This window comes from Artibeus jamaicensis, unplaced genomic scaffold (assembly GCF_021234435.1).
Source record: "Artibeus jamaicensis isolate MK-2021 breed Jamaican fruit bat unplaced genomic scaffold, CSHL_Jam_final contig_1998, whole genome shotgun sequence".
Lineage (NCBI taxonomy): Eukaryota > Metazoa > Chordata > Mammalia > Chiroptera > Phyllostomidae > Artibeus > Artibeus jamaicensis.
The window spans coordinates 18,422,966-18,449,649 of NW_026521407.1; the positions used below are offsets into that span (position 1 = coordinate 18,422,966).

General features: G+C 38.9%; 1 protein-coding gene across 4 annotated transcripts in view; it reads right to left on the reverse strand.

Annotated features, from left to right (window-relative positions):
* The window catches only part of ABCA9 (ATP binding cassette subfamily A member 9), a 58,094-nt gene that overhangs the window by 18,442 nt on the left and 12,968 nt on the right, over positions 1 to 26,684 (reverse strand). For 3 of the 4 annotated variants that reach the window (XM_037128102.2, XM_053657343.1, XM_053657340.1), the window contains 20 exons: positions 25,968 to 26,109; positions 25,459 to 25,644; positions 24,425 to 24,572; positions 23,822 to 23,990; positions 23,109 to 23,170; positions 22,481 to 22,591; positions 21,637 to 21,812; positions 21,337 to 21,456; positions 20,752 to 20,890; positions 20,199 to 20,289; positions 17,882 to 18,021; positions 17,241 to 17,360; positions 16,000 to 16,198; positions 14,058 to 14,224; positions 13,320 to 13,453; positions 11,036 to 11,173; positions 7,681 to 7,785; positions 3,523 to 3,696; positions 3,225 to 3,338; positions 1,131 to 1,250 (listed from right to left, as the gene is read on the reverse strand). In XM_037128102.2, coding sequence (XP_036983997.2) covers positions 1,131 to 1,250; positions 3,225 to 3,338; positions 3,523 to 3,696; positions 7,681 to 7,785; positions 11,036 to 11,173; positions 13,320 to 13,453; positions 14,058 to 14,224; positions 16,000 to 16,198; positions 17,241 to 17,360; positions 17,882 to 18,021; positions 20,199 to 20,289; positions 20,752 to 20,890; positions 21,337 to 21,456; positions 21,637 to 21,812; positions 22,481 to 22,591; positions 23,109 to 23,170; positions 23,822 to 23,990; positions 24,425 to 24,572; positions 25,459 to 25,644; positions 25,968 to 26,109 — 2,755 coding nt within the window. The remainder of the gene's footprint in view (positions 1 to 1,130; positions 1,251 to 3,224; positions 3,339 to 3,522; positions 3,697 to 7,680; positions 7,786 to 11,035; positions 11,174 to 13,319; positions 13,454 to 14,057; positions 14,225 to 15,999; positions 16,199 to 17,240; positions 17,361 to 17,881; positions 18,022 to 20,198; positions 20,290 to 20,751; positions 20,891 to 21,336; positions 21,457 to 21,636; positions 21,813 to 22,480; positions 22,592 to 23,108; positions 23,171 to 23,821; positions 23,991 to 24,424; positions 24,573 to 25,458; positions 25,645 to 25,967; positions 26,110 to 26,684) is intronic. The other variant, XM_053657349.1, reaches the window with a different exon arrangement.

Consider the following 26,684-nt stretch of genomic DNA (forward strand, 5'->3'; position numbering starts at 1 on the left):
ATTCAAATACTCTGGCCACAATCTTGACACAAAGATAGACTGTTCCTAGCTTTATGGATGTTAATGCCTCTGTTTGTACACCATATACCATTTTTTTTCTCAGTTCAAGGACTTGGCATGTTAAGTACTCTAAATTCCTTCCCAGGAGAAATTTCTCTCATATTACCATAGTATCTCCTTTCTTAAACAAAAAAACTATCCTCTTATTCATCTACTTATCCAACTCTCTGGTACCTTTTTAGCAAAACTTCTAGAAATATGTATTCATAGCAACCATACTATTTCTGGATCTCGCAGTCTCTACTTATCAGGCTTTTGTATTCAGTCTCTTATTGAAATATATCTTGTTAATATCACTGGTGACTTCCATGTAGTCAAGTCCAATGGTGTCTTCTGAGTTGTCAACTTTCTAGTCCTCTCATTTGTTGGTTGAGTCACTCCCTCCCTTTGAAGCATTCTTTATTTCCATTTGACACCCATGCTTAAGGAGAGTTTCTGAGAAGAGATTCTGGCACAGAAGAGTGCCCCATTTTTTCCTCTACCTCACAGGATCCTTCTCAATTTGATTTGGTAGTTCCTCCTCTTCCCAATCTTTACATTGTGGAGTTCAAGGCCAAACCCATGGGCTGTCTTTTCACCCTAACTGTACTTACTCTGCAGGTTATCTTATCTAGTTCCATGGTTTTAAATATCACTGATATGCTGGTGAATTGCAAGTACTTAGCTTTAGTCCCAAACTCCACAAAACCCTATGTACTGAATTTCAGACTCATGTATCTAACTGGCTGCTTGGTATTTCCCACTGCATGTCTCTGAGGAGTCTTAAACTTAACATAGTCCAGAATAACAGAAAACGGGCATCTCATCTGCCTCTCAGTAGGGTCTTTGTTCCCAGGAGTGAGGGTTACTATGAGAGCTACAAAATTCTACTGTGGTGGAGTTGCCTTTCACCTTCCTAAGCCAAGGCAACCTTTCCTATTGAATGAGAACGTGATTCGAGCCTGTGGTAAGTGAACTGGCTTTCGGAAGACTGAGACCTCAAACTTCATACAGCCTAAGACTCTACCTGCATTTCTACACTATTCCCGGCTATTCATTACATGACCTTAGGACAATTGTGACATTCTTACCTCCGAAAAAATGAACAGAGAGCCAATCAGTGTGAATGGCGGTATGAACATGGTGCAGTGAACTAGCCATAGAAATCCATATTCACTTATATCTGTAACAACTATCAAGAAGATGGTGACCTAAAATGAACACACAGGATAGTTTCATTAAAGTGCAATGATCTGAGTTTTGGGTGTTTTTTAAGAGACTGGAAATTCATCTTGTAAATTTTCTTATTTTCAATTTTCATCTCACCCCCCAAGGCAGTACTGCCATCTTAGTTTTTATTTCTGTAACACAGGATCATGTCACAATTCTGAATTGGATGGAGCATGACATTTTTAAGGCACAACAGGGCTTCTTAAATTCAATGTACATACAAATCAGCGGGAGTCCTTGCTAAATTCAGTTTCTGACAAAGGGTCTATTTATTACACATTCCTCTGCATATTTCATTTTTTTCATTTCCCAGAAGGTCAAAGACACCTTTTTAAGTTTTGGGCTTACCAGCTATTTATATTCATAGCTACACAATACTTCTTTGAATGGATGTGCAAGAACTCAACAATTTCGCCTTTAGAAATGATGTTTCAATTTCTCTGCTGCTATAAATGATGGTCTATATGAATTTTTGTATATGAACAGTTTTAGTGTTTAAGGAGAGATTCTGAGGAGTGCTGTTAGTTTAAAATGTATGTGCATTTAAATTTTCAGTAGTTACCAACACATTATTGTTTAAAAGACGGTGAGAGTCTATTCTCCCAGAGACCATGAGTTAGAGGACACATTAGGCCATCGCGCTGAGACAGGATGTTATAATGACTGCAGGTGTCTTTGTTTTACTGTTGATATTAGGTAAAAAAACATATAAATTTTTCACATAATATGATAATGGTTTTTGGTGATTTGTCTTTCTTAGATCTATATTTTCTTTTTACTGGGCATTTTTAAAAGGAATTATATGGTGCTTTCTTAACTCAGTTTTTTTCTCCTCTAGTTTGACAGCTGCTAATACTGAGGCATCAGTGCATTCTGAAGTAAATCACACCTGACTACTTATTATTAGTATTCTTTTAATTTACTTCTGAGCTTGCTTGGCCATCTCTTTATCTAGGAAGATATCCTTGATCTTTCTGCCTAAATTTATCAATGACATTCTTTCTTATTCTATCTTTCTCAGGATTTGTTATTAAAGTTATGCTTACTTTACAAAAGGAACTATAAAAACTTTGTGGATTTTTCTATATAAATATGCTATACCAAAGTTATATAATATTCACACACATTTAACAGAATTCAGTGGTCCCTATTTATGATTTTATAGCAATTTTTCTTGACTTCTTTATTCTGACTTATTTCTTGGTTGAAAGAATTTCATCTTTAAGTGGTTGATCTTTTTTTCCTGCTTTATTGCGATACAACTGAGACATAATGTTGTGTAAGTTTAAGATGTACAATGTGGTGACTTGCAAGCACATTGTAAAATGAGTCTCATTGTTTACAGGAGGCCAGAGAAGAGAGAGGGAGGCTGGTTACAGAGCTGCTGCAGGGCTCCAGGACAGAGATGCTGACCACTTAGACAATGGCTGAGGCAGTGACCTTGAGACACATCAAAACAGACTGGAGAAATGTTGAGTCTAAAGGACACACAAATGGATTGAACATGAAGAGAAACAAAGAGATAGGGATAGAAGATAAATCTCGATTTCTAGTATGAGTAAATTATCTGCATAGATTGTACCATAATGAAGTCATTTATTAAGAGACAAAGAAGACTAGGAAGATGAGGAAAAGATTTTATTTTACATATATGATCATTGAGGTGTTTTTTAAAATACTCAAGTAACATTGTAAGTGAACTGTTAGAGGGAGACGTCTCTAGCCCTGGGGGCAGGTTAGACTTGGAGACATGTTTGAGGTCATAGTTTATAAATGGTATGCACCCTCACATATAGGATATTTTATATATGTCTATGATTATCTTAGAGTCATTGGAATTTTCTAGATAGCAACATTAATTTACCATTCTGCTTAGTGTAAAGATTAAAGTATATGTTCTTAAAATCATGTAGAGTGGCTTAAAAACAAAATAATATTGCTGTATGCATACTTACAATTAAGAAGAAAAATGACCAGAGGCCACTATTTTTCCTCCCATTGCGAAAAATGAATGATATCACATATGTGAAGAAAATAAGAGATAAGACATATCCAATACTACACAGGATCTGAAAAGAGAATATTAAGGTTGGATAAAATAATTGCTATCGAGGAAAGCATTCCTACTTCAACCTCAACTTTCCAAAATGGGCTATGCCAAAAGTCAGGTGAAGTTCCTGGATTAAGATGAATAATGTTTCAGCATTCACTAAAATCAGGAAATAAAGCCATTTCATAATTTTTGCCACTCACCTGAACTAACAGGTTTTGGATTACAAATGTAAGGTCATCTGGGTTAAAGACATAATCCATTATTTGCATCACCAGGAGGATCAGGAAGAACAGTGGAACATCTGTGAGTGCCTGCCCAAACCAGTACGCGGAAGGGGAGAGACCCGAGATCCATAGCTGGGAGTGCGCTTTCTTCTGATTAAAAATACATGAATAAAAATAGAAGAGTCATCAAAAGGTCTTGAATAGCTGAGGCTGAGAAATTACAAATATGCAGTCACAAACGTTCTCTCTATGTCCCTTCTGTATATTATGCTGATATAGTAAATGAGCCTCGCTTGTCATGCTCCTGCTTCTGGGGCACTAATCATGCTGTAACCCCCACGACAACTTCATTATCTGAAATGGAAATGCGCTAACCAAACTAGCTGACATCCCATTACACAATGACTGGGCATCACCTCCGTGAGGAGATACTCGTTCCTTCCCTTTGACACCATCAAGACTTGCAAACTGTTCAAAGATTCAAAAGACATGGATTCACAATTTTCTATAAGATATATAAATTGTATGTTGAATGTAAACAGTGCATTTATAATGGGCCTCTTTTCAGAGCCTAAGAAATGACCATCTAACTAGTCAATTGCATTGCAAACTCCAGGCTGGTGTAAGAAGTCTTCTGTTGAAATGTGACACCCATCATCTGGCAGTAAAGCACACTTCTCATTCCTGTGTGTGAAAACTAGTGAGTGGATTTTGTTCTGTGGCCCACAACAAGCCATGTTTTGTTTCAGTATTTGTCTTAACCTAAGGTCTTCAAATATAACTTGGACTTTCCTAACAGTAAAGCACAAAAGTGATTAAAATTTTAAATCTCACATTGAGTTTCTATAAAGAGATGAATTAAGGAAAAGGTTGGAATGCTGATAACTATTCTGGAAAGGAGAGTGCATCTGGGAGGAAGCAGGAAAGAGACTGATAGTGAGGACACATGAGAGAGCTGAGGTTTCCTAGTCATCAATTTGTTTGTGTGCCTGGCTCTGTGTGGGTCACAGAGCTCATGTGGAACTTAAGTTGTCGGGGGAGGGGTCGGAAAGGAAATAAGCAAATAAGTACAGCAATAGCTACCTAATTAAACATGTTAAAACTAAAAAGTAGAAAAGTAAAATTGAAACTGTGAAGAAGGTTCAGGTTCATATGAGAGCCTTTACAAAGGAAATAAATTGTAGCATGGAACTAGGGTGGGGAGGGGGTCCTGGGGAAGAGTTGAGTTAGGGCCTCAGCAATGAGTGGGAGTTATTCATGTGGCAGGTTGGGAGCATCGCAGGCCAAGAGAACAGGAGGAGAGAAGTCTGGGAGAAGGATAGAGCTGATGTTTTGGGGAAACTGGAAAGAAGGCGGGAAAGTTGGATGTGATTATCAAGATGATGGTGGAATCAGATTGAAGTGGAAGGAGACACCCGGGTCCAGGTCAAACCTGGCTTTTCAGGGTACACCAGTATTTCATTTTTGGCCTGTAGTTTGATGAGGGACCACTGAAGGGGTTTAGGCAGGTAGTTAACAAGGTCTGGTTTGTGTTTTCAAGACATTGTTCTGTTACACTGTATGGAAAATGGATAAGGAGACAGAAGAAGATCCATGGCGAGCAGTCAGGGAGGCTGCTGTGCTCATCGGGGACGGACGACAGTGTCTGCGACTAGGGGGTTGTAGGAGAGGAAGTAGAAAGACTACACATGTATGAGAAGGAAATTTCATGACTTCACCATTAGCTGCCTATGAAGGCAGGGAGAGAGCAGTTGCAATGTCATGGAGCTGCCAGTTAAATTTGTATTTTAGATACAGACCATTTTTTTTTTGGTATAACTATGTCCCAAATTTATACTGGAAAAAGTATTCATTGTTTAACTGATATCAAAGTTTAACTTGGTATTTGTAATTTTATTTGCTTAATCTGGTAACCATTGTAGAAATAGGTCCTAGGTTTAGTCAAAAGGAAAAAAAATAAAAGGCAATCCAATAGTTATGCAGATGAGTAACAAGGGAATAGGTAGAATTTAGAGAAAAATATTCCTGCTGTGATGATGTTTATTCTTAGAGAGGAGGAGGCAACAAACAAATGAGAAAAGACTCAGATAGCAACAAGCATGATGCATAGGTTTTTAAAGAATGAGCCCCTGTGGCACAGAAGGGGAACCTATTTTAGGCTGGGTAAGCAGAAGAGGGATCTCTGTTTAAATGAGATTTGTGCTGAGATCTGCACGCCAAGAAGAAGCCAGCTGTGCAAAGAACAGGAGGGAGAGCATTGCGGCCAGGAGGAAATGGCCCATACGAAAGCACAGGGATGGGAAGGATATGGGCCTGTTTGAGAACAGAAAGAGCTGTGGGGTGGGTGGAGGAGGAGGCTGCAGAGGGGAAAGGTTGAGACACTGGAGACAGACCATGCGGATTCTGCCAAAGCAAGGAATTAGGATTTCATCCTAGATGAAAGAAAATTATTCAATTTAATTTAACTAAAATTAAATTCTAGCAAAAACAAGTTACTGGAGGCCATTAGGCAAGGTAATGAGGTGATCTGATTACATATTACAGAAAGCTTGTGCTGGCTGTATGTGTGGCATGAATTGCAAATAAGGAGACCGACAGCTATCGCAGAGGTTTCGGCAAGGAATGATGATGAGGGAAACAAGGACAAAGATAGGAGAGATGGAAACAAGTAGACAAATTTGATACATTCAAGGTAGAGCTTAAAAATTTGTTGAGGGATTGGGCAAGAGAGGTAGAAGAAAGAGAAAGAAAGAAAGAAAGAAAGAAAGAAAGAAAGAAAGAAAGAAAGAAAGAAAGAAAGAAAGAAAGAAAGAAAGAAAACTTTGAATTTTTGTGCTAGAGTAAAAGTGATTGTAACTGGTAACACCTTTCACTGAGATGGAAAAGTTGGGAGATGAGCAGATTTAGCCAGGAAAATCACAGGTTTTTCTCTCATTCCTGTTTTAACCATCCACCAGGCATCTCTGTATACATGTGTATGTCATGTAGACAGTTGTATATGTAGAAGTTCAAGAATTCTGGAAATAGCTGAAAGGGGCCCTAGGACTAAACCCTGGACACTTAAACATCATCCAGTGACATGTATGGAAAACTTACTACCTGCCAAATAGTGTTATAAGTAATTCACAGTTATTATTTCACCCCTGAGAGATTAAGCAGCTTTCAGATGTTCATACAGCTTGACAGTGGAAGAGTCAAGGTTTGAACCAGGCAGGTAGACTCCAGAAAAAACGAGGAAGAGGGAGTAACAAGTAATAGAAAGTAAATGGTGAATGTATGGTTTCCTAAAAATGAGAGAAGAAAAGTATTTTGTGTTTGACCTGGGAGAAACATAGCAGAGGGCTTTTCTGTCACATAGAAGTCTCATGGAGAGGCAGAAGAACTCTATTATGGGCTTCTTAAATTTTTATAAAAGCATCACAAATATAAAGCTTCAAAGACATAATCTTTTTCAACAGCAGGTCAAAGAGCTGCGCTGAGTCGGTGATCTCTGTTTAACTCAATGACTTTCCCACCAGCCAGAAGTAGAAAGCGTCCCCGAGAGAGGGACGGCCCGAGGGAAGTGTCTTGGGATAAAGTGATATACAAGATAAAACTGCCATTTCCCATTAGATGCTGATATCCCCTGTGCTGCTCTTTCGGAGGTCTCATTTGTTTAAGAAAAATTTGTTTGTTTTTTTTGTTTAAGAAAAATAGTATTTTCATTTTTAAAATTTATATTTGCTAACTTAAAAAAATTATCACCTGAGGATGTTTTTTTCATTGCTGACAGAAAGAGAGGAAGGGAGAGAGAGAGAAACATCAACATGAGAGAGAAGCATCGGTTGGTTGCCTCCCACATGGACCTAGACCAGGCATGGCATGAGCCTGGACTGGGGCTCAAACCCACAACCTAGGTATATGCCTTGACTGGGAATCAAACCCACAAACTTTGGGTTATGGGAGGACACTCCAATCAACTGAGCTACACCAGACAGGGCATATTTGCCAACCTTTTCTGATAATGCTTGATTGTTCATTGTTTTAGGCACATAAATTAGGCAAACCACCACTTATACATAAGTTCAGCGTCATGAGATGGGGAAAAGTTCTCTGGGTATTAAGGACACATAAAGGCTTGTTAACTCTTCTTACTTTATAGTCACTGATGCTGCTCATGGCAATGTAGGGGGTAAAACAGGTCGCCACAGGGATCCAGAAGGAATTGCTTACGGACCCAGATTCCTGGGCCGTGTAGTCCTGAAATCATGCAGAACATATGAGTTGATAACAATTGTGTATGCAGTTCATTCATACTTTTTAAACTAAACCACTCAAATAAATAAATCAATCTGACCACCCAAAATACTTGCGCTTCCCAAGGTTCTATTTGCAACTTCTTTGCCACGTTCATTTTCAATCATGAGTTGCAACAGCCTGGAGACTTTGAACATACATCCTGATTTACTTGTGAAGAAGCAACTTCACCAGGTTGCATGAACTGGCTATGGTCCCACAGTTGATAACAAGTAAAACACAGAACTTCTGCTCTCTGACTTTATGATGATACCATTTAGGCTGATGCTTTCATGGGCAATAGAGTTTGTGGACTGGCAATGCTACCCTCAGAAATTGCTGCCAAAGCAGTTCATTCCAAGACTGATGAAGAATCGTTATTCTGGCTCAACACAATGCATAAGTATCAAATTCAAGTGCCTTTGGGTACCTTGTAGATGATACATGAATAAGTAGGGGGATGTTAGGAAATAAAGGTGAAGGGGCTTGGAGAAAAATGATCAGCACACACTCTACCTAAGGGCATTGAATTTAAAAAATTTCAAAATCCTGTTCAGATGAAAGAGGGCCTTGGGTTTTGCTAGAAGCTTTGATTTGCTCTGTGATCAGTGGCCTACCATACTGCAAGTCACCTGTCTCATGAGGTCTGCTATTACAAGTTTTGAGATCTCTTTTCTTGTCTCTCTCTTAGCCCCTCTTGAATCTTAGTGTCCCTCTGAGTTCTTACAGCCCATAAACTGCCTGAGTAAAGATCCGTGTCTGGAAATGAGTTCCTGGCAGGGAACCAAAGGCACCAAGAACCTCATCACCCACTTGATGTCTTTACCTCTGGTCATCCTTACTGATTTTCTGGATTTGAAAGATGTATCTAGTGACGCCAGATGCACAATTAGTCTCAACAGCCAGTCCCCTTATGCACAACTTGGTTCATAAACAACATATTATGTCCATGTTAGATCATACCCACCCACAGTTCTGTGGTGCTCAGCCTGGAGGGATTCACAGAGAGACCCTTGATATCAACGGGGTAGTTTGGTCAGGTGACCACAAGAATGGGTGGTGGGTGGAGAACACTTCAGGACACTCTGATAGGTGGTTAAAAGTGCTGAGTGGGGTCAGAAGCTACAGCAAGCTCTGTACTCTAGGGTCAAGGAGGATGTGCTTACAGAATTGTAGGGGGGCACCAGGAGCCGGGTAGGGACACCAATAGGGGTAATTTAAAGAGAATTTCTATACGCCTGAACACAAGGTCAACTGCGCTGGTGGGTAGCAAATATTTTGTAGATAATACAACTTTTTAAAGGAAAGAACTCAGGTCAGGCCATGTGCTCATTCTAGGAAGCTCTCTATTGTTGGTGATCCCAATAATTGACAGGTCTCTTCGAATCTAGCAGCTAATGAAACATATCAACACTTCTATACATTGCAGGCTTCCTCACCTTAATAATAACAATACTCAAAGTCTTGTTAGAATATATAGATAGAATAATACATGTAAACCACCTGGTAAATATTCTCAATATTTGAAGTTAACTTGGGACCTCCTATACGAAGGGGACAAGTGTTTCTGCCCTGGAGACTTCAGAAGTTAGGAGGACTACTGAGTGCAGATTGAGAGGACAGAGGTCTCATGTGCTTAGAAAGAAGATGGGGCAACCCGCATGGCACCCCAGATCTCAATAGCTTCCAGTGTGCAAGGGGCACTCAACAGTTCTTAGCACTCTTTCTGTAGAAGCACAGAGGTGAAAGCAAGGGTAGAAGTGGTTCAGCTGCCTGGATGAGGGCACATCAAATGATGAAAGCTGAAGAAAGCTTGATGGTGTGGGCTTCTCTGCAGGAACTCTGCATGCAATGGGTCTTCACCTACAGAAGGGGCTGGGGTCAAAGCTAAACACTACCCCAAACAATCACACAGGGCACCGAGGCTCTGGCGACCACCTAAGGAGAAGGTACTAGTAGCGGAAGAAGCTAGAGAAAGCAGGGACTTCTCCACAGCACCCCTTCTTTCTGTCTTGATCTCTCGATCCCCGTTTATGCTCCCAGCCCCAGGAGCATGTTACTCCGAAGGGAGAAGAAAAGGCAGATGTTCCAGAGCAAAGTCACGCTCTTCTTTCTACTCCAAGATGCTAAACTGTAAAGAAGAATGAAAAAGCAAAACACACCACCACCACCCACCCCAGCCTCTGTCCCTTAGGCCACAAATTGACCCAGCAGGGTTTGGATTGGACAGGAAATTGAAGCTTTGGACAGCATTGGAATGGTTCTTAATGACAAAAGGCACCAGAGAGCTATAGAATAGGCCTAAGGTGTCATTAAAGAGGACAAAGGGAAATTCAACACAGTGAGCTGAAAGAGATGAGTTGAAGACAGATTTGCACCCTCCTCCCCGCCCACCATGGAGATTCTGACTCAGAGGATCTGAGCAGGCCCAGCAGATTATATTTTAAACAAGAACTGCTTTGAGTTCTAATGCAGCCAGTTCTCTGATCTCTTCAAAGCTGAATGTTCTTTATTGATTTCTTTTTTGAAAGAGAGAAAGAAACAGTGATCTGTTATTCCACCTGTTTATGCATTGATTCTTGTATGTGTGCTGACTGGGGATTGAGCCCACAACCTTGGCATATTAGGACGATGCTCCAACCAACTGAGCTACCCAGCCAGAGCCTGAATATTCTTTAATGGAAACTTAATACATTCCCAAGAAGAGTAATATTAATAGCAATAATAATAATAAATGCATTTTATTGAGTGCTTGTGGTTTTCTATGTTTATGTGTTTTATTGTTCATGTTTACAATAACTTTTTTGCCTGCATTTTGTTTTGTGGATTAGTGAACCAAGGACTACAGGAGTCAAGTTGTTAAGGAGTTCACCCAGTCTGGCCCTGACGATTCTGGCTGTTTCAACCAGGTTCCATTACTTAGGGCCCTGGACAGAAACAGATCCAAGACCGACAGTCATGTCTTTTTCCCTATTAACTGTATTGTCTGCTGTTCCACTGACCCTAAATCATGCAACTAAATCTATAATGTTATATATGTATTGCTAAATATTGTGTGTATGTATTTATAGTAATGTATGTGTGTATAAAACATAACTTATTCAAGAATAAATGAATAAAAATTAAAATGATGCTTTTAGCCTTCCAATATATATATATTTTTTGAAAATTCACTTCTTACAGTTTAGGATGAGGAACATAAAACTATACTTACTTCAAAATACGTGCTTCTGTCTGTCTGGATGTGTTCTGAAGAATTAAAAATTGCCAGTAGCCCATTGCTAATGATGTCCATGAGGACAGGAAAGCAATTCAGCCTTTTGGTGTTACACGCTATTGAAAATCTGGGATCCTAAAATAAAACAAATATGCATCTTAAGTCCTCAGAGAGTTGATATAAAATTTAATAAAAAACATAATAGAAAATCATTCAAATTATTGGCAATATGAGAAGGCTAAAGCACTGAGTTAATTAATTCTGTCATCACTAATATTTCATTAAGTTCTAACATACTGCAAGAAATCCAGTATTTTGGTCTTTACTAACCACAGCATCGACCATGTGGCTATTTATAACTAAACTCTCACAAAACAAAATACCTCACATGCTTTTTGGCAGCAACACTGTAAAACTCTGTAATGCAGCCTCACTTTAACATGGCAGTAAGTTCAGTTTCAAAGTGGGATACATTCATTTTATAAGGAAAGAATGTGTGCACACTGAGAAGGTGGGAGGCAGGCAGCTGTGGTACAGAAAGCATTGATTTTCCAAAACACTGAGCTTGCACTTACAATGGTGCATGGAAAATCTCTTTTTACAATTCTGTTTCAAAATCATTTCACAGTGTGTGTAAGTCAAGTCATTATGCTGTACATGTTAAACTTACACAGGGCTGTATATGTCAGTTATATATCAGAACTTGGGGAAAACACACAAAAAACTGACACTTTATATATCCATAAACTATATATATTAAAACATGATTATTTCTATCCCAAATAAAAAGAATATAAGTAAATTATTATCTGTATTGGCCAAATTGTGGGCAAGGTTTGAGCATGCATTTTTACAATCACAAATACATTAAGTAAATTGTGTCTGGCCTACATACTTAAAGCAATGTTTATTGATATTAAGTGTTACTTTAAAACTATTTTTTCTGAATATACTGGAAACTAACCTGATGAAGATATTAGCAAGGACTACTTTGATTGGAAGGTAATTTCTGATTTTATTTTTAGCATGGAAATTATTTCTGAAAATTAACGAAAAAGCTGCAAATGGTTAAGCTTTGTGCCGATTTGTACATTGAACACTATCTTCTCATCTTTTTCCATCTGTCTGCTATTGGGATCTCTATTCAAGCTCCTACAGGGCCTAGGCGGGTACATGATGGGAAGCAGTATAGCCACACAGCAAACTGAAAAGTCAAGTCTAACTACAAACTGGACAACTGTTCCTATGTTCCAACTGCAGACAGCCAGAAGGGTCACATGAAGGAATTTTTAAAGAGAAGACAGAGTTTGAAGTTTTTATGTGAAATATATCAATCTTAAATGTTCCCAAATGAGGCAGTTCTTCTCAGACTGTAACCAGCACCCTGATCCTCTGTAGATCTTGTTAAAGTGCAGATTCCAGCCCAGATCCCAAGTGGGGCCTGGGATTCTGCATTTCCAGCAAACTCCCAGGTGATCCAAGATGTTGATTTATGAACCACATTTCAAGTTGCATGAAACTAAGGCATTTTTGTTAATATCAGGAAACGGAGCAAAACTATTTATCTAAAGATCTCACCCCTTTGTGCAAAGTGTAAAAGATAGGACTTGAGCTTTTATCCTCGCCCCCCATAAAAACCACACAAAATTATATTGTAAAAAAAACATAGCTAATATTTCTTTTTGGTAACTGGAGCTGAAGTTCACAATAGGTATTAATGAGATTTATGTTTGAAGGATTCATCGGAATATCATTTGAGCTGATATTCATTTGAGAATAAAATTTAAATCAATGATTAAAATGAAATATGACTGTTAATAAGACTTAAATTCATTATTAATGATAGCAGTTCACACAAACTGGTAATAAGGAACAAAATCAAAGACTATTTATTATATATTATTATATGCAGGCTGCGAGTAAATACCATATTTTTTGGACCATAAGACACACCTAGGTTTTAGAGGAAAATAAGGAAAATAATTTTGAAGCAAAAAACGTGGTAAAATATTTAATAACAGAAATAACATAAAATTTCACCAATGTAAATGTAAAGCTACATTTGGACTATAAGACGCACCCCAATTTTCCTCCCAAATTTGGGGGGTGCGTCTTATAGTCTGAAAAATACGGTAATTGCAGTCCAGCTTCTCCTCTAACAATGAGAACTATCCTCCCTGCTTTTGTCAAATTGGCCTTTTCTGTTGGTTGACATGCGTTACTCAGATTCCATGTTCACGCTCCATCCACAGTGAGACGTGGCTACCAGAACCCTACGTACCCTGTTGGCACCTGACACAGTGATGGCACCGTTGAACGATGTCTCGCTGGGGCCGTATCTGGTTCCTAAGGCATCCACTTCCAAAGCGATGTTCTGTTGCCTCAGTGAGTGTATAAAGTTCTCAATGCTTGACCCTACCAAGGAAGTCAAGATCGAAAGAAGTAGACATGTAGTAAAACAACAGTCAAGTAATATTGAAAAAAGTGAAACAACGTCATTGGAAGCGTATCATCAAAAGGACTGCCTAAGGATTTGCTTAAAGAGGCAGAATTGGTGGTGTGGGACTAACATCCATTCCAAGGTTACTTTACCTAGAGGCTAGGCATTTTCCTTACAATGTTTATTAGTTAAAAATATTATTTCAAATCAACACCATAAGCCTTGAAGCTATTAATATTCTATTTTTTTTTAGAAATTTGAAACATATTTTCTTTCCAGAGCCCATGAATGCATAGTACTTAAAAAATGTTATGAAAAGACCACAGCAAAGACCAGTCTGTGGCGTGCCTGCCTGAATCCCCTTTGATTGCTTGGGCAATAAGCTTTAGCATTTAAGTAAAGTTACAAAATGTGTTTCTGAAACCACTGTCCAACCTCATTTTTAAATTAATTTTTCTGCTTGGTCCCCTAGGTGTTTTCTAAAACATACAGAATTTATTTTCCCTTCATGGTTTACGTTGTTTGGGGAGTCTGTCAATGAGAGCAGCATTTCCAAGTTTTCTGTAGCTCCGTGTTTACCTGTTTTGTTGATGACCAGCAAGGGCGTCAGAGGGGTTTGAGGTGGTTGTCCAGGTGAGAGGAAGTACATGTCAGGAGACAGTCCCCAGGAATAACTCTTTTGATAAAGCTCATAGAATACATAGGCTAAAAGCTGAGGGCAAAAGCTAATGCCCAAAAGCAGTAATCTGCATAAAGGAAAATGTCATAGAATTATATTCTCGTAGAGCAACTTTTGTAGGTTTTAACATTTGGGCAGATAACAGATGTTATAATAGAAATAAATTATAAACACTAACCAAATATGTGAATCATGCTTTTCCTTCCCCTTTTCTTCTTTCTAAAATAAAATGATTCTTGTGAAGCTATCCTTGGTAGTTCTATCTCTTCAAATGCCTCCTTGTAACCTCTTTAAACATTTTATTCAAGCTTATGAAATCTGCTGATCATGACTTTTAAATATCTCTCTCTCTAGAGCCCACTTCTTTGCATTGGCTCAATCTTGCATTTCTTCTTTTGGGGGGACCACTGCAAGCTGCCATACCACCAACAGCCAGACTTACTGCATGCTGAAACCTTCCCCTCTCCTATCCCCGGTTTCTGTAAATTACAACATTTCCTCATGCACTGGGCTCTAAAGCTCAATTACTTTGCATTCATCTCTCCCCCATGCACCCTTTTTCAAAAATGGTTGCAAATTTCAATTTATAATATCATCATTATCACTTGCCTCTCCTATCTCCTACTCTTCAAGTTTGGACAATAATTATCTCTTTCCTGAGCCCTTTCAATATGCTCCTAAATGGCCCTTTTTCTTGTATCTAGTGTCTGCTGTTCCTGAACCGCTTGTCCTGCTACCCTAGTAAGTTTCTCAGCATTCTGTTCTATTATATCAATCACTTGTTCAAACAAACAAACAAACAAACACCTTCAATAGTTCCTTACTAGTCATGAAGTCCAAACTCTCTAACTGTGTGTAATATAGTGTCAAAATTACTTTTACCTTTTGCACACCCCATGTTGCAATTAGTTCAAAGTCATACCAGTTCCCCAGACTCCTGGTGCACCTCCATGCTCATAACTGCTCTCCGAATTTCTACCCTCCTTTCTCTCCTTAGCAAAGTGTTCTATTTCTCTATACCAAATTCATGCAAAGTTCTTTTCCTGATGCTCCTATTTGGACATAATATCTCTCACACTGAATGTAATAGTTGACAATAGTGTCTGATTTTGTGCTGTGCTTTTTTAGTGTACTTCTAATCACCCTCAAGAGCTGAATCTTGAGCCTGATTTATTGTGATCAGTGGTGAAGACATTTACCACAGTGCGCTGCAGATGTGCTCACACATACTGTTGAATGAATCAGTGTCCTGGGTGGAGAGCAAGGAGGTATACTCAGTGCAGAGCCTGAAGCTGTAGAGAACTGTGCAGATTCCATATTGTGATGTGAAACCTTGGCCAGGATAGGCCTGGCACAGAGAGAAGTCTCTGGGGTAGAACCTCAGTGCTAACTTTCATGCTCTGGTAAACTACTTCAATCTTTTGATAAGAGCAGATTCTATGTGACATTAAAACAAAAGCCCTGTACTTTATCTGTTTCAATGAGATATCCACCTAAGCAATTAAAAATTGGCTTCCAGCCCTGGCTGGTGCGGCTCAATAGATTGAGTGCCTACCTATGAAGCAAAGAGTCACTGGTTCAATTCCCAGTTAGGACACATGCCTGGGTTGCAGTCCAGGTCCCCACTAGGGGGTGCTCAAGCGGTAACCACACACTGATGTTTCTCTCCCTCTCTTTTCCCTTCCCTTGCTCTCTAAAAATAAATTAAATAAAATTGGCCTCCATGTTAAGCAGACTGTATACAGTTGCTGAAATTTATTTTACCCGAGGTTATTGTTTTTTCTCTCTTGAATTTATTTTGAACATGCTGACCAAACCTCCCTGAGACACGTGGATACTCACATGGTCATCAGAGTTTTCCTTTCCTTCTTTAACTTCAGGAAGCGAACCTTCGCCATGGCACAAGTCTGCTGCCTCCAGAGAGCCATGCCGCTGGCTGCTTCTTTTGTCTCGTTCAAAGAGGACAAAACTTGTTCCAGCTCAACAAGGCTTCCTGTGTCTTTTGTCCTATCACTGTGCAACTGTCCCCAAACTCCAGTATCTATGAAGTGTAAAATCAGTAGTTTATAAAGTGCCATTTTAGATATGCATTATTTTTATTTTCCTATGATCATTTTTTCACCACACAGTGTCAGAGTAGAGTCTTAGACAAAGAGGAGTCATCTAATTCCTGGTTTTACGTGAGCAACTACTAAAGAAATGGGAATGAAGCAAAAAGAATGATATGCTACAAGGAGAAAAATGATATAGTAAAAGAAAATCTTGTATTTTCTGGAAAAAAGTTCTGTGTGTACAGCTTTAAAGGACTTAATTCATCCTAAGGAAATCAATGAAAAGAAGCCAAGAAGAAAAATCTATTTATTGCAAGAGATAAACTATCTTAGCATTTCTGACATGGAAGAGTTAATACATAAGATAAAAGTCATGTATGTCATTTGGAAGAAGAGCCTAGAGGAATTGATCAACTCTAGACTTTCAGAAAGCAGTATGAACATTAAAAGGTAAGTGTAACCACTAAGAAAAGATATCAAATGTATAATTTCAAAGAGGATTTAAAAAACCCACTTGGTTTATCAGGGAAAAAAAACAGGAAATGAAAAAGTACAGAACGCACATGGGATGACAGTAAACCAGAAACAAGCCACTATCTTCGTCATTAGAGAGAAAAGGCAGAGCCTTTCCAAGGTGTGACAACTAGGCTATCAAACTTTTTCAACAGCAACAACGGAACCCTGAGGCCATTGAAACAATATCATCAAAATACTGTGAGAAGATGAACTGTCAACCTACAACTCTCAGTTTCTCTTCTCTAGAGCTCTTAGACACAAGGAATATTGTATCGTGTATTTGTTGACTGCTTCATGAGGATCTAGTCTTAAGTAAGCACTGTGTTATTCACATGCTCAGTAAAATGCACAGCACGAAATAGGAAATTCAAGATGGGAGACCAGCATTTATCTGCTCTACATTTTCCCAAGACTAGACTAAATCATTACACTCCAAAAGCATATAATTTCATCATTCAAAGTATATTTTCAAGATAAAATATTCCCTAGAAATATAAAATTCAAATATTTTTTTACCTGATTCATCAATAGCTGATTTTCCTTCTAATTTCAAGAACACCTCATTCAAAGTTGTCATAGAAACACCATAATTCTCAATGCCTTGGTTAGAATGTCTATCAAGATCCCTGTAAAGGTCTGAAAGAAGACACAAAAATGCATCGAAAGAATATATGTAATTAAAAAAAAGAATATAATATGTAATGAGATTGATAATAACTATATATATAAAAGTAGAAGATATTTGTGATAGACCAGATGCACTTATCAGTTATGATACAGACATTCCCTTAATTATAAAATAATCTACACTGTGTGTTAGTTTCCATGTCTTCTTGAGTATAAAGTTTTAAACATTTATTTTTTCATTCTTAGAAAACTACATGTTTGAGAGATTTTGAAATAAATTATTATTTTTCATTTAATTTGTTTTTAAATAGTTAATTATTAGATTATAGAGAGTGTTATGAATGAACTGAATATGTCAACCCAAAATTTATATGTTGAAACCCCCATTATATAAGAAATATTTTCTAGAAAGTAGAGATTTATACATTCCTGGTAGGAATAACTGTTAGGCAATACAGTAACAAATGCAAAAGGACTAATGTTATTGTAACATCAATGTAAATCAGTCTGTGGTCTCTACATTTCGTTACCTGGAAATTTGTTTGTCCTTTCCAAAGGTAAAGTATATACCAGCTTTTCTTCACTTTGTGCTGTTAATTTGGCATCTGGGATGTGCTGTTTAACAAGTGATGTTATGGTGTCTGGATCACACATTTCATTCAAATGCAAACTAACAATGAAAAAGAGTAAATTAAAGTTATTTTTCATAAATACCATCTCTTCAAACAACTGTAGTATGTGCTTGTCCTCTCATTAATATTTATAACACAAGACTCATATAAACTAATGGAAGAAGCAAAACATAAAATGCTAATATAGTCCAAGCCATATAATCTATATCACATGGCAGGGGACCTGGTGTCAGGGATGTTAGAGATGGGACAGGTGACTCCAGGATGGCTATTTGGAGAAAAGAGATCTCCAGCTGGATCTTAGCTGGGGCGAGGTGGAGGGGATGCCCAATTTTGTTTCCATCTGTTCAATAACTCAACTTTGAATTCTCCCCTCACAGTCAAGTATGAGCTCTGCAAAAACTAGCACTTAAACCTGGGGAAGATAAAAACGGAGGTAACTGGGTTTGGTCATTAAGAATAGGGTTTTATTTTTCTTCTGATCCATGTTCCAGAACACATTTAATGTCTCTGAGCATCAGTTTTCAAATCTTAACAATACTAACCTCTCAAAGAATTTCAAAATACAGAATAAATATGTATGAGATAGAGCAGGGCCTTGCACTAAGTAAACCCTCATTATATATCAGCTGATGCTATCAATTTTTCTTGGTCCAAAATTAATTCAAATCAAAGCTGGTCTGCCTTTTTTATGAGGACATATAAAGTTCTTCATAAAATCATCGGATTTTAGAAACCTCATTATTAGTCCCATGCATTGAAATTGCCTGAGGCTATAGAAGGCTGAGCATATCCAAACTGACTTTGATGACATGAACCTAAAACAATCAATTTTACAAAAATTGTAAAATTGTTCTGTGTTTACAAGGACCTGTGCTAAGTGCTCTCCGAGATACCTAATAAGAAGAATACAGAACCTTCTGTAAAGGGGCCTGTACCATGACATAATGTAAGTATAATAGAAACCAGCATGTTATAAAATACATGAGGGAGAAGAATGCTGAGTTAAATCAATTGAGCACTTTGTACGTTGTCATGTACTCATTTGTTCAATATTTTTATGTCTTAAATGCAGAGCAAGTATTATTACTGCTATGCCATAAATGAAGTTACTGAGATTCAAACAAGTTAATTAAGTTGCCTAAGGCAACGATTTAAAACAATGCCTTCAGAGTTCCAGAAGAGAGGATGCATGTCAAGGAGAAAACAGTCAGAACGGACCTTCAAGAGTGAACAAGACATAACCATGGTTTGATGGGCAGGAGGAGGACATGTTAAACAGGTGCCCTGTCTCAGGCAGAGATGAGACACTACAGTATGGAACACACCTAGAGAACAGGGTCCTTTAAGTCAGAAGGTACAGATTCACTGAGGCTGTCCCAAGCAGTCCTGATGGAATGGCAGATTTGGTCAGGTTAAACACCTGGAGTGAATGATGGGGGCGGGGGGTGGTTCATTTAACCACTGAAGATAAAATGATTTGAATTATCTTAAAGAAGTATTAATATTTGGGGAGAGGTATAGGGAATGAGTCATATTACAATTTCAATCTTGGTCCAAAGGTTCTACCACTTATAAATCATGTGAGATCAGGCAATTATTAAAATGATCTGATGAGTCAAAGGAGAATAATAATACCATCCTAAAGTTATCTGGAGGATTAAATATGATTATATGAGTATTCCACATGTCAATATCTTAGCAAGTACCTAAAACATAGTCAATACTTAGTAAGTGATAGACATTACTTAATACTGATCATTACTATGATCTGGAAGAGAAGGAGACAGAAAAATGTGAAGGAGAAAATGAATTCAGGGGGAACCAAGAAGAGACTATTGAAACAGTTAAAATCTACCACAACAAGCATCCAAAATATGATAATGGGAAGACCTGGAATATAAATACACCTGTTGTTAGCAAATGAGGTGTTGTGAAAACATTTTTCAGAAATCTAATTTAACTGTAGCTTAATCATCCTTATAGTCTTAATGTCCGCAACTCAACATAGACTTCATTCTAGCTAAGAAAGAGAGCCATTGTGGCGTAAGTCTGACACAGATCTCTTGGAATGAATACACCAGTTGCGTAGCCTATTTAAACATACTATTTTTTGCTTTTATTTTGGCTTTTTTGACAACAGTACTAATATTGACATCACCTGTCCTCAACATTTCCAACACATTCTGATATGTGTCCAACAAGAAGCTCATACCTTAAATGGTAGCCAATGCCCCACTTCTTCTTCAGGAACAGAGAAGAGCCTGCGCACTTCAGCCTCCCGTCAGATATAAACACCTTTCGATCTGAGTAGAGAAAACAGAAAAAAATAAATAAATTGTATTAAGGAGTTATTTTCACTACTTATAAAGGAACAAATCCGCTGGTAACTAATGTATTTTAGGAGGATGACCCACGAAAACAGACGCATTCTGATCCTATGTAAACCGCTCCCCTTGCCACCCAGTAACTAAAATGATCTGTTAGTTCATTGTCTAGTATATTCAGGAAAATTTTATCATTTGGTGAAAGGGTCTGTTTCAAGCCAGCTGACATTCACATTGAATGAAGCATAATGTGTTGTTGACAGTAGCTGTACCGTATTTTACAACCAGTGCAGCAGGGTCAGAGAACTTCCATGGCAAAGGGCACTCAGGGACATAGGCACTCGAAGGGGTGATTCTCCTGTCTCGGCAATTGTGTTGGAATGTATTCCACACACATCCCCAGTTTCTCACTAAGATACACGAAAGAAAACCAGGAATGACCGGCCAGGATGTCAGCCTCATCCATGAACTGGGTACTGAAGAGAATGACTCTGTCTGATTTCCTCTCTTTAAGAAGGTTCCACACACGGTGCCTGGAAAGAGGGTCTGATCCTGCCGTTGGTTCATCCAGGAGCAGAATCTGCATTAGGAAAGCACATAAAATCATTTTCCCCTTTCTGGCAACATTCTTTTAAAAGACAAGGGGAGAAGGTACAGATAATAAGTAGCATAGATGGTAAGTAGAAAATAGATAGGGGGAAGGGCAAGAATAGTAGGGGAAATATAGACTCTAAAGAATTTGAGACACATGGTCATAAACTAAAGAGAGGGGAATGGTGGGGGAGGGGGTATGCAGGGTGGAGGGGAATGAAGGGGGGAAAATAGAACAACTGTAATGGCATAATAAATAAAATATATTTTTAAAAAGGACAAAATAGTCATAGAAGTTTTTGGAGAAATAGCTTAGCATTTAATTTTTCATGGTAACTGCTCTCTTGCTTTTATTGTTTACAAATTAAGTCTGACGAAATACAATAGTTTGACAGTCTTCAGTCTGATTCCACTAGTAATTTTAGTTCCATTTACCTGAGGATCTCCTAAAATGGCAATCCCAAAAGTTAATTTCCTTTTTTGTCCACCGCTTAAATTTTGAGCAGGAATGTCTTGAATATTTTCCATCTCCAAGTCCCGTAAAACACGTTGGACCTAAGCAAATAAAGGATATTTGGTGTTTATTTGGAAAACACTGTCATTTTCCTATTCATTCCGAAGGGCCTTTTTGCCCTTCAGACAATGAACTGTGTAGAAATAACACAAATGCAGTTAGAATTTCCTAGGTAAACAATTTTATCTTCATGGCTGTGGGACAACTAACATGTAATCTACCTCTTGCTCAACTTCCGGTGGCGGAACCCCTTTTATTTTTGCAAACAGCCTGAGATTTTCCTTCACGGTCAGGAAGCCGAATTGCACATTGGTTTGTGGACAAACTCCAGTGAGCTTGCGGACAGTCTCCAAGTCAGCCGTTTTCGAAAGCAAGTGATTATAGATGGTGACTGAACCTAAAAGTTAGAGGTAGAGAGCTAGATCAGGGTAGTGTTCCATGCTTTAAGATCTTTTTAAATGAGCCCTGGCTGGTATAGCTCAGTGCATTGAGCGCAGGCCTGTGAACCAGAGGATCTCGGTTCAATTCTCGGTCAGGGCACATGCCTGGGTTGCAGGCCAGTTCCCTGCAGGCTATTTCCCAGCAGGGGATGCACTAGAGGCACCCATACATTGATGTTTCTCTCCCTCTCTCCTTCCCCTCTAAAGATAAATAAGTAAAATCTGTTAAAAAATGTTTTTAAAAAAGATCTTTTTAAATAAAAAAACAATGTGTGCCAATCACTGGAGTCCTTTAAAAGATACTGTACCTATCTCTAAGGAACACACAGTGGACTAATTAAAAATTTAGTGCTCATCATACCTCTGGTCCATTTGGGATGCTAACTAAAGCCTAAAGCTACCTCTTAGAAAATATTTAAAGGACAAAGCTTTCCCTAAATGAAGAGAACATGAATGTATAAAAGAATAACTTGAAGAAACTTCTAAAACTTTTAAATAACTGTGTGTGACTGGTAGTTAAGGAAACTACTAACAATTGAAATTAACTAACTAACATAATTGACTAATGAAATGCACAATTAACTTATTTGCCCAGGTTCTTGTCATTGGATAGTTGCCTCCCCACCTGATGTTGGGACAGTCAGTCCACTGAGTATGTTCAACAGGGTTGTTTTCCCAGCTCCGCTGTGACCGAGGAGGGCAGTGATCTGGCCTTCATATACATCAAGTACCAGACCTAGTATTATTTCAAAAAGATTACGGTCAGAGCCTCTATAGTAACTTGACATTCTCTGAACTTTGTATGAGCTCTTATAACGTGGGTATATTTGGCTAGCAACATTCAAAATAAAATCCACCCCCAAATTCTTTCCTTTAAAATTGTATCTGCTATGATAAATAATTTATAGATGTAATGTTACCATAATATATTGTTGTATGATTAACCATTTGGGGGATCAAAGCAGTTTTGTGGTTAAAGGTAGGCTGACTACAATGAAGACAGCTTTAGGATTAGAGAATGTGATGAGCTGAAAATAAACTACCATACACCTCTCAAACCTGTAGGATATCAGGGGTGCATTCAACTTTCTAAAGTTGTTGTATGGTTTTTCATTTACTTGGAAGGAAGCACCATGTGTTCAAACAAAGGAATGTCATGAGAGCTGGACTAGCTGGTCTTCATCTACCAAGACTGTATCACAGTGAGACAGTCTGGAAACCAACCAGCCAGGTTGACTCGGACATTTTATTACCTTTCAGCGCTTCTACTTTCTCATGCTTTCCTTTTTTATATTCCTTTTTAAGATTTTTTATTCTGAAAAAAAGACAAAAATGTTTTGAGGAGATCATGGCAGTGGATAGATAGAGTATTGACCAATCAAGTCCCTGAGGCTGTGGGGAGAGCTGGGGACCTTCTCCCTTCACACAGGCCCAGGGACCTGCTGAAGCAACGGGGGGCTCTCAGTAGAGGCAGCACAAGTGCCCTTAACTCACATTTCCTTCCCATCACTCTGGTCGGTCTGTCTCCATTTTTTGCCCCCCCCCCACCTCTTCTTTCTCATTGTATTAACCAGGGAACAAAGAGGTAAGGGACAGTGTGAATCAGAGAGAAAAGGGGGTGAAGATAACCAGGGAGGCAGAGACGGGGTCTGCCACAAAGAGAGCAAGTGGAGAAAGAGAGAAAAGCGTGAACAACAGAGAAAAGAGATAACGAAGACAATGGAAATAGGAGTATTACTCATTCGTCCATGGCTGTTGCTATTCCGTAAGATGGTAGTGAATGCAGACAACGTAAGAAGACAAAAGGCTCTCAAGAAAGCGTGTAGCCCTTCGGGAGGGTGCAGCCTGCTTATCAGTGGGTACCAAACGGCACAGAAGCACACTTCTGTCACATCTGGGGCTGCCCGATCAATCTCTGGTCTCTGACCAGTTTTTCATTTGCACCTGCGTGTCATTGATGTGTTACCTGATGGCTTCTTTCCCATGAAATTCTGCAGACACTGGTTCAAAAGAGTCATTAGTTGAAGGATCAGAATCTGTTTCGTTGTCAAGGGCCACGTGTTCAGCTCTTTGGCGTTGAAACCAGAAGGAGGATTTCAGGAAAAACCAGGGAGAGTGCTGGTGTCCGTACTCAGCTGCATAGACAGGAGGTGATTACACATTGGCTCTGCCACCACTTTAAGGGTGACAGTCACCACAGCAGTAACAGTCTCCATCCAGCTCTGATACAAGCACTGACAATATAATTACCCTGAATGGCTAGCAAGCATTTTTTAAAAAAGAAACTATCTAAAGTGTTATGCTGGAACAAATCTTAGACAGTAATTCTATAAACGAAGCACAGAATAGCCTTAGGTCTATTTAAAATTTTTTTTTAGAAAGCTTGCTAATTTATATTTTATATACTGTGTACATTATTTAACCCAATATACCCCCAATCTTATTATTTTAATATGTAATCAATATAAATATTATTAGTGACATAATTTTTATTCTTGTACTAAGTGTAGACAGCTAAAGAAATGCAATGGATGAAATTGCATTGAGTCATAATCATGAATCTACTTACCAGGCAAAATTTTGTCAAAATATAACGTAAACACCAAATAGAGAAACGTATCAAAAACCAACATGAAAAAAGTAGCTACGATTAGGTTTGGGTTGTCTGAAGAGTCCAAGTGGGTGTTAGCATTCACATCATAGTCCAGGTGTATAAGCTGGAAAAAAAAACATACATTGTATATTAAGAGGATAAACAGAGCATCTGTAATAAGACCATTATTATTGTCCTATTACAGACATTAGGCTTGAAATGACAAATAAAACATAATTTCTGTCTTTACAGAGCTTGAAGCGATTGGATGGCATAACAATCCACCAATCAACTTTGGGAAGTTGATGGAAGTAGGAATAAAAGGTTCAGAGACCCACAGGCAGCAGCAGGCAGGTCCTCAGGGCAGAAGTAAAAAGTCAAGGCAGGCCCTACCTGAGCTGGGCGGCCTGTAGGACTGCATCCGGCTCAGGATGGGGGAAGAGAAGGGCATTGCAGAGGGGGGACAGGATTCTAAAGTAAAACCGTGAAGGGCTGGAAGTCCTCCATCGTAGGACAAAAGACAGCAGAAGCACTACTTAGTGTAGTAAGCTACCCTGAGTTTTTGTGAAACCTAACCCTCCATTTAGCATTTATAGTTATGAGGTCATAATTAGAATTCATTTTCTGAGAGAAGGTTCAGTTCCATTTAAATTGGCTGATCAAAAAATGAAAGTGAATTTCTGTGGAATTCCTGGTTTTCAAATACTTGTGGTTATATCAAGGGTCACATTTCCTGAGCATGAAATTAGATGCATCTTGATGGGGACAGCCCATTAAAAGTACAAGCAGAACCCATCAGTAATGGAGCATCACCCGGTACAATAGCTAGTGACTCCAAAGGAAATGATGCTGAGAGAGAAAACCATCAAAACACACATCTCCCATCTCTTCAGCATGTATATTTACAAAGGTAGATGAGAATTTTAGTGTTTAGTACACGCAGCATGAATTATTCGGAGGAATTATTGTAAATAGCTTGTGAAAAATGAAATAGTTACATCAGCTCTTACCTGGGCCATTCCAGCCGTGAAAGCAAAAGGGCTAAGGAGACACAAGGCCCACTCCAGTGCGGCGGGAAGGTGTCTGTAGAGCGCAGCGAAACCCAGACTCCCCCAAAAGACGGTGAGGAGGAAGAGGACCAAGCCAGTAATGAAAGGCTTCTTTACCAGGACGCTCATCAAGAAAGCTAAAGTTATCTGAGAGGAGAGGAAAATGTCAGGTAGAGTGTAACTCTCTGAGAAGCAGCAGTAGCATAATAAAAGACTTTAATAATACAAACTGTATTTCATCTGTCCCCACAGATACTGTCATATGTAAATACTCAAATACTGCAAACAAAAAAAAAACAGGTGTGACCAGAATCAGGGATAAATAATGGAGAGTTTTCCTGAGAAAGTGGAGGGAGGAGAGAGGGGAAAGGGGGAGGGAGGGAGAAGGGGGGAGGGAGGAGGGGGAAGGAGGAGTCAGGGGCGGGGCAGAGGGAGGGTGGTGGGAAGAGAGATTAAATTCACCAACTCACCAAAGACAGGCCATAGAGAAGAAAGAGGATGAAGACCACCACAAGACCAGATAGGACGACAACGTGTGTAGATTTTACAATAAGAGCCATCAAAATCGCCATAATAAAGATGAAGCCAGCGTACATCAAACCCCAGGAGAGCCTTGCACAGAAACAAAGCGTTATTTCAGAGTGTCGTTACTCCATCACTTGGCTCATTCATTTATTCAGCAAATGATCTGTGAAGCTCATCATATATCAACAGTAAAGGGAAACACAACAGCTAATAAATCGGAAAACTTCTCTGCTCCTAACATTCATAGTGTACAGGGGAAGGTGGGCAATAAACAGGTAAATCAGTTAGCTAATTGCAAAATAAGAATGAAACTGGGGGGATGAAATGAGACTAATTAGGAGAGGTTTTCAGGGAAAACATTTTTGAGGATTTGTCAGTTCTAGACTTGATCTTTTGGTTACGTAATTGCATAAATACCATGGACCAAGAACAGATGAGGAAGCAGCGCATGTTTTCTCTGAAGAGTCAGACAGCAAATAGTTCAGACTTCTCAGCCCACGTGGTCCCTGACACCGCCACCACCCAGTGCTGGCTTCCCACAAAAGCAGCCACAGGGAACATGCAGATGGGCATGGCTGGGGGCCAGCCACAGTGCATTTGTTGGCTTTGAAATCTGGATTTTATGAGTTTTGTGTGCCACAACATAGTTTTTTTCAAATACT